The sequence below is a fragment of the Lytechinus variegatus genome, chromosome 11, assembly GCF_018143015.1.
Source record: "Lytechinus variegatus isolate NC3 chromosome 11, Lvar_3.0, whole genome shotgun sequence".
Taxonomy (NCBI): domain Eukaryota; kingdom Metazoa; phylum Echinodermata; class Echinoidea; order Temnopleuroida; family Toxopneustidae; genus Lytechinus; species Lytechinus variegatus.
The window spans coordinates 13,064,071-13,083,224 of record NC_054750.1 but is presented as its reverse complement, the minus strand read 5'-3'; the positions used below and the strand labels follow the sequence as shown (position 1 = coordinate 13,083,224).

At 36.6% G+C, this 19,154-nt stretch overlaps 1 protein-coding gene across 1 annotated transcript in view; it reads right to left on the bottom strand.

Moving 5' to 3' along the window:
- Positions 1–19,154, bottom strand: part of LOC121424220 — a 46,106-nt gene that overhangs the window by 14,916 nt on the left and 12,036 nt on the right. The window contains exons 8-17 of the mRNA XM_041619827.1: positions 10,387–10,526; positions 8,806–9,123; positions 7,578–7,859; positions 6,925–7,059; positions 6,473–6,622; positions 5,687–5,782; positions 4,301–4,397; positions 1,724–1,905; positions 1,005–1,330; positions 570–669 (exon numbers count right to left, since the gene is read on the bottom strand). Of these exons, the coding sequence (XP_041475761.1) occupies positions 570–669; positions 1,005–1,330; positions 1,724–1,905; positions 4,301–4,397; positions 5,687–5,782; positions 6,473–6,622; positions 6,925–7,059; positions 7,578–7,859; positions 8,806–9,123; positions 10,387–10,526 (1,826 nt within the window). The remainder of the gene's footprint in view (positions 1–569; positions 670–1,004; positions 1,331–1,723; positions 1,906–4,300; positions 4,398–5,686; positions 5,783–6,472; positions 6,623–6,924; positions 7,060–7,577; positions 7,860–8,805; positions 9,124–10,386; positions 10,527–19,154) is intronic.

The window sequence follows — 19,154 nt, the reverse complement described above, 5'->3', positions numbered from 1 at the left end:
GGAATTATTTCATCTATTTCATCATGAACTTCTTCCACTATTATAACTTACATATCTTTAGTGACAAAACCCTTTTTATCACATCATGGGGGAAAATCATCTTTTTAATGGCAAGATAATATACATTAATTGATATCCTTCCGAAAATCGAAAAACCACAACACAATATCTAACAAGGGGAATTTCTCATTTTACATAATTTTTGGATGTAATATTTTTTCATTTATACTCCTTTCATGCCTTTCACGTAATTTGGGGATTCAAGGTTTTGCTGACGAAACGGCTCTGTGCGATGAAATCATGTGTTATTTAAACTAGGCTCCGATTAACATGATTAATAAAATACTGGAGACAGCGTTTTGACCTACTTAATAACAAACACCACAATTGCCACAGGTGCGTATTTTACAACTTATAATTTAAACACATTGGAGAATGTCTGCTTGGCAAAGAAAGGTGCCCGATATAAGTGTTTGCTGATGCTCTCAAACGTTCGTTTATTAATTTTTGTTGAAAATCAAATCGTCTGCTCCTTGAACATGACATATTAATATGACAGCTTCAATTACATGGATGGCTGTTGGCATTACGACTCTTTGACCGGTTGCATTTCTCCAAACCAGTTCTTACCAACAATGCTGAAGGGTCAGGACAAATCCTTGCTAGGGTCTACAAATGAAAGAAATATAGAGGGAAATAAACATTTTAGATTTATTAATTAATTCATTCAAATTTATTTATTTATTCATTCATTCACTTGATTATCTTTTTATCTATTCATTTGTTTTCTTTCTTTATTAAACACTCGTATGTAGATAAAACACCCTATCACCAAATAGTATTTTGCGTTGGGGGTCCTTGAAAAAGAATACCCTAATTTTAGATGGATTTTAAATGGATTTTAATGAATATAATTTCCATACTCTTACCTTCTGTAAACTGTTCAAGGAATGAAATTAATGTTTGTTGGGATACGATATTACTACTATTAGTATATTACTCACGAGGAACTCCTCAGAGAACATGTCAGTGAGCCTATTGCTCTCAACAAAGGTGATAAACTCTGAGACAGGTACTGGGAAACGGCGATCTTCTGGCTTGTCCTTTACAGATTCCTCTACTGCAGTTCTTATTACTTCGTAATCATGGTAATCCTCATCTAAACCTTCTCGAGGAGTTGGTAGGTCCACTAAAGGGGTTTGCTCTGAAGGTTTCATTGATTGACTAGGTCCTGGATCTCCATACTGCGGGAATTGATCTTTTGCCTCTCTGTTTTTATCTTTAGAATGCGGTTGAAATGAAAAATATAGTGCTTTATTTGGAAGGTTCACTCAAAGGTTGTTATCAGGAAAACCTTTCATCAATATTTTCGTTTGACAACTTTACTTGATCTGATTGGCTGAGCATCATTTCCTTGGTTACTGTCTTGTAAAACAGGATTTGTCGTCGGATAAAACATCTGACAAGTCCTTTCACGAAATGCTCCCCCAGGTCGACAACACTCATCACAATCAAATTGTATTGTGTTTAGTTGCCTCCTCAAAAGAAGTTACCAAGAGCAGGAGGACAGTCAACTACAAAAGCTTAAATTCAGAAAAGTACAAAACCTGAAGCCCGGTTCTGATATTACGTCTTCTAAACCATTTAAATGCGTTCTTTTTGGTGGCTACTCTTAGGCATGGCTGTGAGAAACAATGGAAGCCTGTTGATATTTCTGTTCAGGATAGGGACCCTATAAAATCACATCGGAAAGGAGAATTAGGAGTGATTCTGAGTAAGAAATTATATCTATTTCGTAACTTATTTCGATAAGAATGATCTGGCGTTACCATACCAGTGGAAATGCTCAGAATGAATCCATCGGTGTTGCAAGTCACAGGTTTGGAAACTGCGTCGGATCGATTTCTAAGTTAAAATTCACAAGAAAAGAAAAATGGATTGTGAAAATGATCAATAGCAGGTGTATTACGAGTAATGGTAATTATGGATGTAAATGGTGATTAAAGGTGACGTTCAACCTCAAAAGTTGACATGCGTTAAAGGAGAAAATTCAAACCAGATCAATACTAAAGCTTCATAAATATCCGATGCAACAAATTTTTTTTTTAGATTTTTGGGTAATTTCACAAAAGCTATTTTAAATGAAAGATATTGAAAGTCTGTCCTCATAACCATATAGCATAATTTAGCTCTTAAAGAGCGTGTATATTGTTCAAAATTGAACTAGAAAAATTAGCACTCCGAATCGCAGTCGATATCAGTGGCGTAGCTACGGGGGGGGGGGGGGCCTGGGGGGCACCACCACCCCCTGAGATTTGGTGTGCCCCCCGGAAAAAAATTAGCAGAGCAAAAAAAAAGAAAAAAAAAGGGAGAAAGAAGAAAGAAAAAGGAAAAGAAGAAGAAAGACAGAAGAAAAAAGAAGAGGACAATAAGAGGAGGAAGACGAGTGAATGAAATAATGTGATGGGAAGATTTGCAATTAAACAAAAATCTTTTCATGTTACTATATAAAATTTTTGCTGGCGCTCTCGCGCCATAATTGCCTGTTCGATGGGATTCATATCTTGCTCAAAAGGCTGATGTGGAGCAAGTTTTGAAGTCAATATGCAAAACCTTTTTTAGCTGGGACATCGAGCTTTCATTATTTTTTTTTTTATTTACAAATTTAAGTGCTCTGTAAAATGTCCGTTTTATGGTCTACATATCAGCATTTTAAGCTCACGCTGCGTGGTCACATTGTTTGATTTGCCAAGTTCATATTGTCTACGTGTATTCCATAATGTTCCATTAAACAAATGTGTTCAGATTGCCTAGATTTTAGGTCTTGATATAAAACATGCGCGATAGCTTGCATGTTCTTTACTTAAAATGTACTTAAATTATCCAGTTTTACATCAAAATATCAATAATTGTCTGCTCACGCTTCACGATCGCATTATTAATGATACCCAATCGACTATATCCTATTTATGACTTACAAAATATGAATAGAGTGTCCCGATTTTAGGTCTAAAATCTCAATTTTCTTCCTCTCGCGCTTTGCGCTCGCATCAATTGTTTAGTTACATACCTATCCCATTAATTAATACAAGAATTGCATAGAATGACCATTTTTTTTGGTCGGAATGTCAAAAAATTTGCTCGCGCTTCGCGCTCGCATTATTGAAATGTATACCGTCTTCGTGGGTAACTGTAAGCACTCCTTAACAGGTCCCTTTTCGATAATGCTAGAACAGTTGATAACTGAAATTTCTGTTTGCGCTTGGGGGTACATACGAATCTTGTTCAGGATCACACATAACATTGTCCAGAAAATTAAATTTCAGGAAAAAATACATTAAAGTAAAAAAAAATCGCTCGCGCTTCGCGCTCGCACTTTTTATAAGGCTTATGAGATTATTTTATGTTTGTTGTTTTATAAGAATAAAACAAACAAGTGACTGATATAGGTGAAGATAATTTCGGGCCCCGTCCCCTATTGGCGAAAGTCGGATCCGCCCTTGTGGACACATACACACACACCGGAAAAATGGCCCGTGCCCCCCTGAAAAAGCAAGGACCCCCAGTGCCCCGGGAAAAAAACCTAGCTACGCCACTGATCGATATACAAGCCCTTTAAGAGATAAATTAGCTATTCGTAGCTCTTCGATTTTTAGAGTGTATTTCATACAACATACAAGATAAGTGGTGCATGATGTCATTGAATGATTGATACACGTCTTACACAAGTTAACTTTACAGCCACCCACACACATTGACTCTCATTCGCATATTGTGCATTTAACCCTTTCATGAAAATAAGCAAAAATTGTAGTCTCGACTTTCTTAGTTATATCAGATTTTTTTCCTTGGGTTGCATTTTTATACAAAGTCATTCTTTCATGTGGGTAACTTCCCCCTTTCAAGATCACAATCAATCGCACATTAATATATTAATCCTTCCATTTGTCGTACCCCAACCACTAGTACAAATAACTACTGGACTTGTTTACGGCATAAACAACACACGGATGGACCAAATTTCTTCGAGAATTCCATCATGTATTCGAAGAGAGTGACCACTGTGATCCTAAACCAAACCGACCACTCCGATTAACATTTACTCAAATCGGGTAAATACATTTGGTCAAATTTGCAGAGCCCCCTTTCATATCTTGATTGAAATTTTTTCGGCAGTGATTGTTACGTTAGGGTGTAGGGACATCGTTAGTCTTGACATCTTATCTAATCTGTTTTATGGTGACGATGCCTGACAATCAATAATTGAGAGGAGTTAGAACCGACGAGAGGCACTAATTACCTTCTTCTTTTGAATATTATGATTACCAGGCCAACAATTAACAGAAAGATGATTATTCCACCTACAGCGCCACCAACGATTAGACCAAAGGGGGATTCTGTTGAAGAGAAGAGTGTGACATAAGGGAGGTATAATGTTATGTTTCATCCTGTTGTGTCTACTCATCAGGGGCCGCGAAACCGGTGGGGGGGGGGCTCACTTTTTTTTTTCCAAAATCTGTGTACAAAAACGTGAAAATGACCATAGGATTGTGATTTTTATCATGGTCAGCCCCCCGGGCCGGCCCCCCATTTTGAAAACCGTTCCGCGGCCCCTGCTCATGTCCCCATTGCATCACTCCGCATATAAAGCAGTATATGCATACCGCACTGGCAATACGTTGTGAATTGATTATTTGAAATATCATATATATATTAATTGAAAGGTTTGCGGCCTAGCTGACAAAACAATTACAAATATTATTGAAGATTTGAGAGAAATCTATTCGTCACAAGTAAGAAAATTAAACTTTTAATCATGTTAATAACTGTAAATCTTTGATGGATTTTCCACAAATCATCACTAATGTTTATTTGTCTTCTGCTATTGTCACAATAATTTTTTTGCAGGGTGAACTTTCCCTTAAAGGTGGTGAGTGAGCAGTCAAACTCTGGGTGAATTTAAATAGTACAGATCTAATTTCTAAAAAAACCCACATCAGTGTATATCTTAACGGTTTGAATCCATAAGTCCGGTGTACGACACCACTAACCACTTTTATATTGTGTAACTTATTGTAAGACATGTAGTGTGTATGTCGTTGTGCCTTGATGCGAGGCATGGTATAAAACAAAAAAGGACCACTGCATGAATATTGTCGAGGATATTTTGATTTGTTAAAGTCTGTGGATCGAGGCGCAAGTTTGGCCCAATGTGAAGTGACATCCCCAGGTGGGTATCTCATAAAGCTGTTCGTAAGGTTACGAACGACTTTTTCGAACGACTGGAACATGTTTTTATGTAATAACTCAACATAGAGATATCACATAGCTTAAGAAAGGATTACCAGTCGTGCGTAAAGTCATTTGTACCTTACGGACAGCCTTATGAAGCACCCACCTGGTGTGAAAAGGGACCTGTGCATTGTGATAAGCTTACATTATGAAGTTGTAGAGTTATTCGAGTACACTCTTTTAAGTAATTGAGTCAAAATGATAACTATTTTAAGGAGTGAAGCTAGGAAAGAGAGAATTAAGATTTAGTGTATGTCGGGTACTGACCTGAGGGAATCATACTTGAATTCGTTACTGATTAGAAGTAGAATTCATGAAAATTCGCATAGGGCCGAATGCTAAAAGACTCCAAATAACAATCTGAATCTACGCTTATGATAGAGTATTGTCTTACTTTCTTCACATCTTCCAGTGAAAGCATCGCATGGTTTCCCTCCATCACAGTGACAATCTTGAAGACAGTCAACGCCATACTTACCAGGACTACATTCTGAGGGGAAATTTATGACAATGAAATAACATTAGTTTGACTTTTCTGGGGCCTGTTGCAGAAAGAGTTGCGTTTAAACACAAATAAAAAAAAATCAATCGCGAGTCCAAAATGCGCGCTGTTGATTGGTTGAAAATGAAGTTGCGCATGATTTTTAGAGATGCGTTTGATTGCAACTGTTTCTGCAACGGGTCCCTGGTCTGACAATTTTCACAAGGCGTCGGGTAAACTGAGCCTGACCTTTTAGGAAATTTAGGGGACCATTTTCTCCAATGGTCGGATTATGCAACTGCATTCACAACCGGACGAGATAACACAAAGTGATGGCATTACCCAAATAGGTGTTGGTAATACTAAATTTCTGTCTCATCTGCATTCCCTCTTGGATATAAACATGAACACACACGCGCTCACCCTAACACACTCACACACACGTACATCCTCATCCCACACAAAACACCAACATGTACGCATATAAATGTCTGCAGTCGAATAAAAAAACAAAAACAAATTCAGGTAACCTTCTTAACTGACGAAACAAAGAACTGATGTTGATAGTGAATTGTAGAACTGCTGGAATAAATCAACGTATCAATCTACTTGACAACTACAAAAAAAGGAAGTGATCAATTTGAATTAAAACATATAGTTCATATAATAGGCTTACTGATATTATGTGATTATTCTTACGTTCATCGCAGTATATTCCTGTATAACCAGAGAGACAGTTGCATCCGTAGGGATCGGGTAGACAGATTTGACTTCCGCTGCAAGCATCCAGAACGTTCCCAGGACCACATTCGAGTTCACACTCCCATCCAAAACGATGCTTGCCGCATGCTGGTCAATAACAAGTATTCGTTAAAAAGGGCAATTATGTTTAAGAATACATTCTACACTTACCATTTCCGTTTTTCCGTTTTATTCCGCGTGCTGTGCATAGATCTTATCAATCCAAATAAATAATCTTGTTTTTAATAATCAAACTTACTGTTGAATACAAGAATCTTTCTTTGCGAGTAATATAGCGGTACACTTCTGCCCCAATCCAATCGACAAATATACAGAAGGGTAAATTTAAACCGTTTGGCAGATTAGAATGCTCGATACTCCAATATAAGAAATCAAAAGGAATCACTCACCGGTGAGGCAATTCTTGCCCCTGAATCCTGGAGGACAGATACACGCTCCTGATTGAGGATGACAGATTCCTCCATTGTAGCAGTTATCACACATACGATCACATAACGGTAGGTTCCATCGGCCACGGGGACAATCTTTATTAAGAGTATGTATAATGAAATTATTCACAACATGCCTCGCTAACGGCCTGCATGTATATTACTTATTGTTCCCTGAATTTTAAAAATGTTTTGTTTACTGAATAACCAGCATAACATCCCTCCGGAGGGTGATCCAATTCATTTACCAATTAAGTTTAATAAAGAAAATAAATTGAACAATGAAGAACTAAAGTTAATTTGAAGAGACGAACGAACATAATGAACCGACAAAATATTAAGATAAAAATTATGCACACTTCACGGTTTCATTATCAAAGAAAATCATAGACTGGGATTTCGATCTTGTTAAGGCATTGCATATTTTATACATATTTTAGCACAAACTGGGAAATACGAGACACTTCTCGATAAAATATCCAAAGCATGCCCGTCTTCTACATCAGATTACAGAAACATGTAATACATGTTTTTTTTTTAAGAATAGGTTCGCATTTAGTTGTTTTTATGAATTCTACCGTATACAAGAGAAAGAATATTATTAAAGTTCTCACCACTAACTATGACACGAATCAAGCTGTAGAGACGGTTGTTCACTGTATTATTTTGGAATGTTCCGTAGATATCTGCATTCTTCTTAGTTGCTGAATGAATAGTATAGGTCAGATTTCCATCTCCCTCTGGAGACAAAGATCCTTCAGCAAAGTTTGAGAAAGTGCTCCAACGGATTTCATCCGGCCCTGCTGAATACCTATCAGTGGTAGACACTGAGAGCGTGATGTCGTCACCTGGATAAATTGTTTTGGTAAGGCGACCGTCTCTTGGTTGAAAATGTCCTGGAACAGAATAAAATAATCATCAATGAAGCGGAAGCAATGACATTGATGAGGACAATGAATCCTACTTTATAAATGTACATAAAAATAAGTTAGATACCTGATGGGTGTTTCATAAAGTTGCTCGTAAGTCAAGAGCGACTTTAAGAACGACTGGTGAACCTTTAATACGCGCTAACCCATCGCCAATGAACATTTTGGTGTATAACATTTACCAGCAGAAAAGATCACCAGTCGTTCTTAAGTCTATCTTAACTTACGAACAGCTATATGAAACATTCACCTGCATGGGGAATTACCGAGGATAGGACGGGGGGGGGGGGCACTTACATTGACGAGTGGATACCATGCGCGACCAAAAAAAAACACGCGTAACGTAGTAAGGGTGTTAAGACACTAAAATAATGGAAAAAGGTGTATCTACATGTATTTCGCTATGAAAGCTACGTGTTTAGGGTCAAATCTGCGAGGGTAAACAAAATCAAGACTAAAAATGTTTATTTAAAGAATGTACTTTTTGCCCCAGGCATACCAGGAGTCAACATTACGTGTTTAGAGTAAGATTTGCGCGAGTTCATGAGTTCGGCTTTACTAAACCCAAATGATGTCGGTAAAGGTAAACCGACGATCGACGTCCGTGGCATAATATTGAAATATCGCTGTACTTGTTTAAGGGTTAAATTCAGGGAATACTTGCCAATCGTATCGTTTTGTTTCCAATACTTGTTAAGGGTAGGGTTTCAAACGCCAATACTTGTTAAGGGGTACATTTTCAGAATATGGAAAATACGTGTTTAGGATACTTTTCGAGATCTCATGTCGCGCATGGTATCCACTCGTGAATGGAAGTTGCCCCCGGGGGATAGGAACTTGTAATGGCTATTAAATTTTATTTTTCTGCATGGGATACGTTATCACACATTGAACACTTGAAAATTATACGTACTTTCATGTGAGAGTATTGTAACATCTGCTGATGTTGAAGTACCGGTGATTGGAGAGGTACTAGTACTAGTGCATCTATAAACGCCTACAGACGTCATGTCATCAGGTAGCTCTTGTATAAAGCCGCCAACTCGAGATGTGTTCGTCCCCGGTACCTCAAGTGAATATCCTTCAGTAGTAAGGCTTGGTTGTACTACTCTCTCAGTGTACGTTATTGTATCATTTGCGTTGTCAGGTGAAAGAATGCAAGAGAAACTTGGAGCCGTCCCGATGCTCCCAAAAGGTGATGCAGTCATGACAAGAAGATGTAGAGGCGGTACTGCCCATAGGTAAAGAATGAAAAGCTAGATATAACGTTTAGTCGTACAACGTATTTGTTTTTAATGTCATACATCTTTAATGGCAATCAATTAATACTAGCAGTCTTGTGACAAGTTATCTGACAAAACGATCCATGGCTTTGATTGGCTGAATTTAGATATGTTAACGTATACATACTAACTGTTGGTTTGCCAGTACTGACAACTTTCATGAAACGGTCCATCAGATTTTACAATGATCGAATATGCTGTGTTAACCATAAACTAGGCACCCAAATAAAATTGGTATGTGTAAACTCAAAATCAATTTTCAAAGATTTTTCAAATTCCATGAAATGAAAAATCAAAGAAATGATAGAAAAGCAAACTATGAAGATAAATTTAAAAAATTACAAAGAAAAAGAACTGGTAAAGTTTGCACAATTACATAAATCAACGGGCACATACAGTCATTCCTCCACCTACACGTTCAGAATGACCTATTAATAATAATAATTTATAACTTATGACCTTGACTGTAAAAACCTAATATCCATTTTCATTTTTCCTTTTTGTGATATACAGTGCGTCCCATAAAAAAACGATACCGAGATTTACCGATGATTCATCATAACTTAATCATAAATAAAATAGACAAATGACCTATCAATTTAAAGCTTAAAATCTCTTCTTTTACTGATATTACTTATATTCTTCCTCATTCACGCATGAGTGGGCAAAAACAATTTGAAGAAAGGATACCAAAAACTCATTTGGCGGGGGTATCCGCATTTCAAAAAGAAAATCACATGCCTAAGAGGTTCAATATCTACTCTTTTAATTGATACCTTAATCACAAAAAATGGTCAAGAAATAAAAAAATTATGTTCCCTCGAAATAATGCTTGTATTTCCATAATCTAATTAAATAGACATGTTTTCCCACAGAAGCTATCGCACGGTGAATAAAAGACTTAATGCATAGCTGATCGTCAACAAAACGGAATGTCGAGTGAGTTTAAACGCTAGCCTGTAAAACTTCTTTTTATGAAATTATTGAAATTCAAGCCTTATTTTAAATAGCCAGAACTTTGTTATTTCTTGACTAGTTAAGACAAAAAATTGAACTTTCCGAAAGGTTGATGTCATGAAGACGATCAGTGGGTGTATCAATGCATTCACTGACTTGTATTTGTAATCACATGGTGAAGAATGAATTCGTAATACTACCTTGGACGAAATGAAACGGGGAACAAAACAAAATGAAAGAGTCAAGTTGAGTACCTTTTTTTTTCTCGCAGATAAACTTTCGTAGACGCCCGCAGGGAAGGTCATTCCAACCTTCTCCTTGGTCATAATTATATTCAACACAATGTTCCCACCCGTGAAGGTTATCTGGGTTATCGCTATGCCATTTAGAGAATCTGCAGAAATGATAAAAAACCCACCTAAGTTATAATACCAATGGCGAGCCGTGGATCAGGGCATTTGGGGGCACCAGCAGCAATTTTACACTGACCTCATAGGAGACATTTTAAGGACTGTACGATTAAAAGGATAACTGTCCAAATGATAACGTGAGCACGAAGACCTAAATATGGGACGTTGTAAGCAACTTTTTGTAATTATGATAGGCCTACGCACCAGCTTCAATCAACAAACAATGCCAGCGCGAAGCGCGCGCTGAAATGTTTGTATGTAAGGATGCATCGTGATCTAGTGGCTCTGACTGTCGCCTTTCAACGGTCGTGGGTTCGAATCCTAGGCATGGCGTGCATTCCTAGCAAGGAATCTATCCACACTGTGCTGCACACGACCCAGGTAAAGGCAGCTCGAGCTTAAGCAAGGGTAATTTAGTTTCAAAATACACATCGGAATAGATTGTTTCTAGATAGATTGCGCTTTACAAATTATTATTATTATTACTATTTTTATTATTATCATCATTATTATTAGTAGTAGTACTATTATTATTGTTATTATTATATATATTGACCCCAAATAAGGATACTTTTATGGGTATTACTGGGAATTCGTGAAGATCATATACAGATACATATCTCACCATATAGTCATCTAATGTGAGCACAAAGCGAGTGCTGATTTTTTTTCTTTTTTTAGAATTACATCTAAAACATAAGAAGCACTTTTGTAGTCATTGTAATCAGGAACTTATGTGTATTTCATATATTGCGAGTGCGAAACGCTAGCTGATTTTTTTTTTACATTCAGACCCGAAGAGATGAATTATAAGGCTTGTTTGTTTGAATTCATTGAAACCATACGTCCTTCACTACACAAATGGTGCAAAACTTTTTGAGATTCAGACCAGAAAAAAGGGGACATTTGAAGATCTGTTTTCAGGAATTCACAAAGAACAGACTTGTCTCACCAATATAATGCGAATGTAAGCACGGACTTGAAATGTTTACATTCTGACTTTAGAAGGGGGCAATCACTTGAATAGGGTTATTTATCTCATCATACAGACGATTCCGCATACATTCGTAATTCTGAAGCTTCGTTATTCCGAAGGTTCGGATATTCCGAAGGTTCGTTATTCCGAAGGTTCGTATTTCCGAAGGTTCGTAATTCCGAAGGTTCATTATTCCGAAGGTTCGTATTTCCGAAGGTTCGTAATTCCGAAGGTTCGTTAATCCGAAAAAGAAATGAGGTTCGTAATTTCGAAGGTTCGCTAGTCCGAAAACGAAGTGAGGTTTGTAATTCCGAAGGTTCGTTAATCCGAAAAAGAAATGAGGTTCGTAATTTCGAAGGGTCGTTAGTACGAAAACTAAATGATTATCTAACCTTATTTCTTTTTCGGACTGTCGAACCTCCGGAACAACGAACCTTATTTCATTTTCGGATTAACGAACCTTCGGAATAAAGAACCTTCGGAATTACGTGTAACCAGACGATTCAAGCACCAAAACCGATGAACACATATGCCCCAAGAAAAGAAAGTTCCATATAGTTATGAACAAATCTTATGCAGTATAATATAGAATATAACATAAAACATTATATGATATGATATAAAATACAATATACTCATGGGTGTCGATCGGTATTCTTGGTGGGGGGGGGGGGGGGGGGTGATTGACACAAATGTTTTTGTGGATGGGGATCTTTCAACATTATTCCCACTAAAATCACAAGTTAGGACATTTGGGAGTGGTTGATATGCATGGTATTCTTGAAAATTCCTTCATTATTGCAGTGTACTGTACTTACATAATTTTTTTGGAAAATTCAATTTGTGTTTTTTTACAAGTAAGCCTATTCTAAACTCGTACGAAAGAAAAAATGACAAAAATTGTCTGGACCATGTACAAAGTGATCTGTTTATTGAGCATGATGTATACAACTTCTCTCTTAAATCTAAGCCGACTGGCAGTATCTTTTTTCTTCTTAATGCACGATGATAAAATGCAGATTCGGACAAATTAAGACTAGCACAAGTTACAAACTGTGTGGCTTCTCGTGCGCCATCGGGCTTACCGTCATTCCTTATACGATTTTAACCCTGGATTTTAACATGTTTTAAATGCACGATGATAAAATATCATTACGAGTCACGGCAACGTCCAGTCGGTTACATAAAAGCCACTGCAAAAATTTGCTCTAAATCTGGATTTTAGCCACACTCACATCTCCTTTTCTATGTGTTTACATCTATATGTTCACTGTGACTATTGTGATTACTATGTGTGACTTCTACAACGAACTCCATTTAGAGAAATTTAAATGGAACTCCAGCGTCAAGTCGTCTGCCAATACGAAGTAAAGGTAACGTGAACTATCCGTTACACCACCCGGCTAGTTACCCGTGTTTTGTTCTTGGTGAAACATATATGTACTACGGGGTTTCGAAGTATACTCTTCTGTTAATAGCTCTATGGTGAAACCATTGTTCTGTTCGTATTGTGCTACCTGTTACGTAACATGTCGTTGAACTTGTTCTACCATCTCGTGCATATCCTTGCCGTACTTGTATGTTCACGTGAAAACTATGCTTTACGTTTTGATGTCCCATCTCTTCCAAGCCACGTATGGACAAATTACAACGATGAACTTTCAGATATACTCGAGCCCTTACATTTTGAATTAGGTTCTGAAAGTGTTTCTCCAAAAGTAGCTGGAGAGCAATTTTCACATCTGCTAACAACCTTCCTGTCTAGCAAAAGTGAATTCACACGTGAAGAAAGGGAAAGTCGGTTCCAAAGTCATGTACCAAAAACACTCTCGGAGGCTAAGAAAAAGAAGAATGAATTGCGGAAAAAAGCATTTGGTAGACATGGTACGGAAGAAGATAGGAAAGCGTTTCAAGAAGCAGTCAAAACAGTGAGCTTCTTAAACAAAATAAAGCGAAGAAATGACGAGCGTAAGCTCACATCACATCAGGAAAAAATGTTCAGGAGTAATTTTTTTGACTTCGCGAAAAAATGTTCAGAAGAAAGCTACTTTCCTCCCAACAGAAACCTCAGTTCTCTAAGGAGGAAGCTGATAAGTACTTTCTATCCAAATACTCTGAGCAATCCCCATTAGACTTTTCACAATTGAACTGGTTCCCCTGGTTACCCGATAGATTTGATACCAGTTTTGACATGAATGCTATTAAACCTAAAGATATTAAAAACATCCTTCGAGCAAAGAAATCTAAATCAGCCCCTGGAGATGATGGTATTATGTATGGAATACTGAGAAATCTCCCGACTACGCACAGATTTATGGCCACTCTGTTCACCAAAATACTCACTGAGGGGGACCCACCCGAATGTTGGAAAAACAGCAGAATAACTCTCTTACACAAAGGTGGCGACACGAAAGACCCTTCAAATTTTCGTATGATAGCTCTTACCTCCTGCGTAGGAAAGTTATATCACCAGATCCTAGCCAGCAGAACGATAAGTTACCTCCAAGCTAATAACCTAATCGATACCACAACCCAAAAGGCATTTCTTCCTGACGTTAGTGGATGTATATAGAACACTCGAGATGCCTTACGGAGATCATCGCTGATGCCCGTCATAGGAAGAGAACAGTTCATGTAACATTTTTCGATCTCGCGGATGCGTTTGGATCTGTGAATCACGATTTGATAGCTCATACCCTTGAACGAAATGGGATCCCACCTTCGATTATTAGATATGTTAAAACTCTGTATAATGGACTTAATGGTTATGTTCAAGGACCGGGATGGAAATCATCTAGGTTTCCTTTCAAAAAGGGAACCTTTCAGGGAGACCCATTTTCTCCAGTACTATTTATCATGGTGTTTGACCCTATAATAAGTTTCCTTAAAACGTTTGAAGATTCTCATGGATATGAATTGAACGGGTATAAGATTATAACACTGCCATATGCTGACGATTTTATTCTTGTTACAAATCACAAAACAAAACACCAGAAGCTAATGAACGAAATCTCAAGAATTGCTAGATCAATGAATTTCTCTCTAAAACTACCTAAATGTAAATCGTTGTCAATAAGTAGTGGTTCAATGAAAGAGGTAATCTTTCGAATTGATGGCACCCCCCTTACTAAGGTTAAAGATTCTCCTGAGAAATTTCTTGGTACATGGGTCACAGGTTCGTCTCATGGCTGCATGAATATGATAAGAGATCAATAGAAACAACCTTAAACAACAAAGATTCTGCATGTATCCGTCCAGAGTATAAACTGAAAATATACACGAAATATTTTCTTTATGCAATTAAATTCCCGCTTTCTGTGCATGACCTCACTAAGACGCAAAGATCCAGTCTTGACAAGTGCAGCTCAAGGATCTTAAAGAAGTGGCTGAATATGCCACAAGGGGCAATACTTGCAATTGTTCACTGCCAACAAGGTATGGATATTCCTACCATCTCCCAAGTCTATAGCGAATGTCATGCACAGACAGTAGCACATTGCCTTATTCGTGCTGATGAAAGAGTCAATGCCGCTATGACGGCATGTATAGTAAGAGAAGAATCTTACTCTAGGAAGTCGTATGGTAATACTGATGCTAGAGATATGGTAAACATTGCAATGAACACCACGCCTGATAGAAAATGGTCGAAAGTGAAATCAAATATCACATGTGCTGTTAAAAACAAATATCAAGATATATGGACCGATAAGGTTGAGGGATTGCTGTTGCAAGGTAAATTCTTGGAGCTCATGAGGCTTGAGCAGGAAGATCTCACCTGGAAAAGTATTATATACGACCTACCATCCAAAGTTCTTAGTTTTGCAGTCAGGTCATCTATTGACTGTCTCCCTACTTTCAGGAACCTTCAGAGATGGGGTAAAAAACTCTCGACAAATTGTAAACTGTGTGGAAATAAACAGACCCTCCTGCATGTTCAAAATGGATGCAAAATCATGTTAGAACAAGGTCGATACACATGGAGACACAACAACATTTTGAATGCGATATACGAGTGTCTTCAGTCATCATTATCTGGAGATTACACTCTCCGAGTAGATCTTCCTGACCAAGCCAATCATCCCACAATTCCTATGAATATTCTACCGACTCCACTAAGACCTGATCTTGTTCTTTCATCTGTCCAAAATAAAGAAGTCATTGTTGTTGAGCTCACAGTTCCCTTCGAACAGAACATTGATTCACGTCATGTGAGCAAATGCAATAAGTATGCACCTCTAACTACTGACATTTTTGACCAGGGATATTCATGCAAACTTTTCTGTATAGAAGTAGGTTCAAGAGGTTATGTGTCTAAGCAAAATAAAGTTAGAATCAAATCATTACTCAAAACGATAAAACTAGGGAAGAAAAACAAAATGATGTTGAATAGAATAAGCAAGATGAGCATCATGACTAGCTATTCTTTGTTCCTTGCATAAGACCAACCAACTTGGACCGAGCCCCCATTGCTCAGTGTCCCGGAAAACAACCAAAGCTAGCCTTCTTTGTCTGCTTGATAATTTTGACCATTATACAGATGAGTAACTCCACTTTTTTTTCTCTCAAGATATAGGTATTGTGATCTCTTAATTATTATTTATATTCAGTGACGTTTATGAAACAATTACATGTATACTTACTGTCTAATAATAACATACATAGAATGTGAATCATTCAAACAATATATTTGATTAAATCAATGGATTATTAGTAATATCTATAACTTCCAAATGTCAATCAGGATAAACAACTTTAACTTTTTTTTTACATTTATTAGTCTATCTATTTTAAAACATCATAATTACAATAGTTCACATAATGGAAATATTTATCATAACAAGATTCTATGAACTTGAATAAGTACGTAACACTGTTTTCGTTGTGGCGATGCGTACCTATATGTATATATATCTTCATCACAAAGTGATGGTTCCAATTTTGTATTTTCTTATTACTGTCTGGTCCCTCTCTTCATCTCTCTTTCATTTCATTGAGACAGTCACCTTTCTTTTTCATTTAACATGCTTGTAACTTTCTGCATACTCTACGCCATTCCATTTAGTCAAGTATATATTCAGCTTTCTTATGTAATGTAAATTATGTGTTAAATCTTACTATATGTATTGTACCTTATGAATTGTTCAATTAATATTGTGTATTATCACCCTGCCTATTGCCAGTGAAGGGGAATTTGTCCCATAATCACTGGCAGAGGACCTGGGTTTATTGTAACTTCTCTATTTGACTATGAAATAAAGATGATTTATATATTTATAAGTGCATGAAACAAAAAACAAATATAAAAACAATCAAAACTCAACTGTCATGTTATGATACTTCTCCAACATTTTCTTGAACCATCAGTGTGTAATATCAGCTAATATATGTGTTAAAATGAAATTTACGTACCGCATGAGTGTGCTCATATAGAATGCAAACCTGTCATCCCTTTCCAAACTCAAAAGAGATTTCTTTTTGCCAAAATATGAAAAAATCAATCAAGTTAAGTTATTCAAGTCCATAACAATAACAAGAATAACATGAAAAAAAAATATTCGATGTTCATATCCGAAGATACGCTTTAGAGAGAAATGAATGATTATTCTTTCTGAAACCATTAATTGATTTCACTTATTAAAGGGCAAGTCCACCCCCAACAAAAATTTTATTTGAAAAATCGAGAAAAATCCAACAAGCAAAACACTGAAAATTTCATCAAAATCGGATGTAAAATAAGAAAGTTATAACATTTTAAAGTTTCGCTTAATTTCACAAAACAGTTATATACACATCCTGGTCGGTATGCAAATTGACAGATGACGTCACACACTCACTATTTCTTTTGTATTTTATTATATGAAATATTCTAATTTTCTCCTCCTCTTCAAGTGAAACAAAGTTTTATTTCTCCCTGAACATGTGGAATTATTATTTTAACATTTTATGGTTAAATTAAGTTGATCCTTATTGTCAAATCTGTAAAAATTGAAATATTGTATCATTCAAACAATAAAAAAACAAAAGAAATAGTGAGTGATGGACATCATCATTTGCAAATCGCTGAGTTGTGCATTGAACTGTTTTGTGAAAAATGAGCGAAACTTAAAAATGTCATTACTTTCTTATTTCACATCCGATTTCAATGAAATTTGCATCGTTATTTTTGTTTGATTTTTCTCTATCGATTCAAATCAACAATTTTGTGGGGTGGACTTGACCTTTAAAAACTGTAAAAATATGATCATATTATATTGAGCTCACTGAACCTCAATATTTTCATGAGAGGTATCTGATGGGGTCACATGATTAAATGTTTAATATTAATTACATCCAACCGCATACAACACAAGCACCATACATCTGAGCTACTGATCACCAAACGACCATTATGACTTTGTAAAAGTGAAATTTTTGCATTTGATATGGGCTCACTCTTTCATGACTAAAGGCATCTCATTTCTACATAGATAGGTAATGAGGACATCAATGCTCTCTCCTGCAAAGTATTATTGACCAAAACTTATCGTTCAAGTCAAGGTATTTGGATATACAAGTCGGGGTGACTTTCGTTTTGTGTACATCTTCCTTTTGGTATATTTTCTTGTTCAAAGGTTTACTGAATGCCGAACTTAATATACAATAATACTACCATGACATACATCGGTAAAGTGTGTATAACCAGGCAAATAAATGAAGTGATTAGCCTATACTCTATAGAAATGCAAAGATATTTTTCTTTTTCTTTGAATTTTCCGGGAATGAATAAGAAATTGATTAATTGATTTATTAAAATTGTTTTATTCACCACTGGTGGGAAGGAACACCCATCAACAAAAGTTGTTTGTTGTCGGGGTCCTTTTATGTCATGTGTCAAAAATATCATATACATAAACATTTCATTCTTTTTCATTTTGAACCTCCATCCATATGTTTAAAAGTCCTGGAAAAGAATGTTTTTATTTAATAACAATATACACAAATTGCGAGGGAAACAAACTGATTGATGTCATACTATACTCATCACTATAATAATCATGATCAAACTTTTCATTTTTCATCATTATTATTATAATTGTTCTACCCTAAATTATTTGGGGGGGATGATAATACAGGCCATCCCCCCACTTGAAATTGTTTGGGGATTTATCCCCCACCCACCCCCCGGTGATCGACACCCATGAATATACTTTACTTTTTCCTCGCCCTACATTTCTCTTTTATTCTCCCTCTCTTTTCTCCTTTTCTTCCGTTTTTTTTGACCAGCAGATGTTCTTGACATACATTGTAGACATTACTTCAAAATTGTAGTATTATTATAATGAATTTACCCCCCTATAGTATCCACAATATTCCGCTTCATGCAGTGCTAGTAAAGCGAAAAAAAACGTCTTTAATCCCATTATAGACTGGCAAAGTAGGCCTTAAATAGATATTTTGGGGATGGGAATGCGGAGACTAAGAACCTGCAGAGCGAGTAAGCGAAGTGACCGAACTTGTCACGAAGGCACTTTGCATCGTCAATGGTGAAAACAAAGAAATTGGTATACTAATATGTCGACTTCTTCCAGCCAATTCTGTTTTCTAGAAGGGGTTCGGCTTATGCATCAACTACGAGTAGGCCTTCAGCAATGGAGAC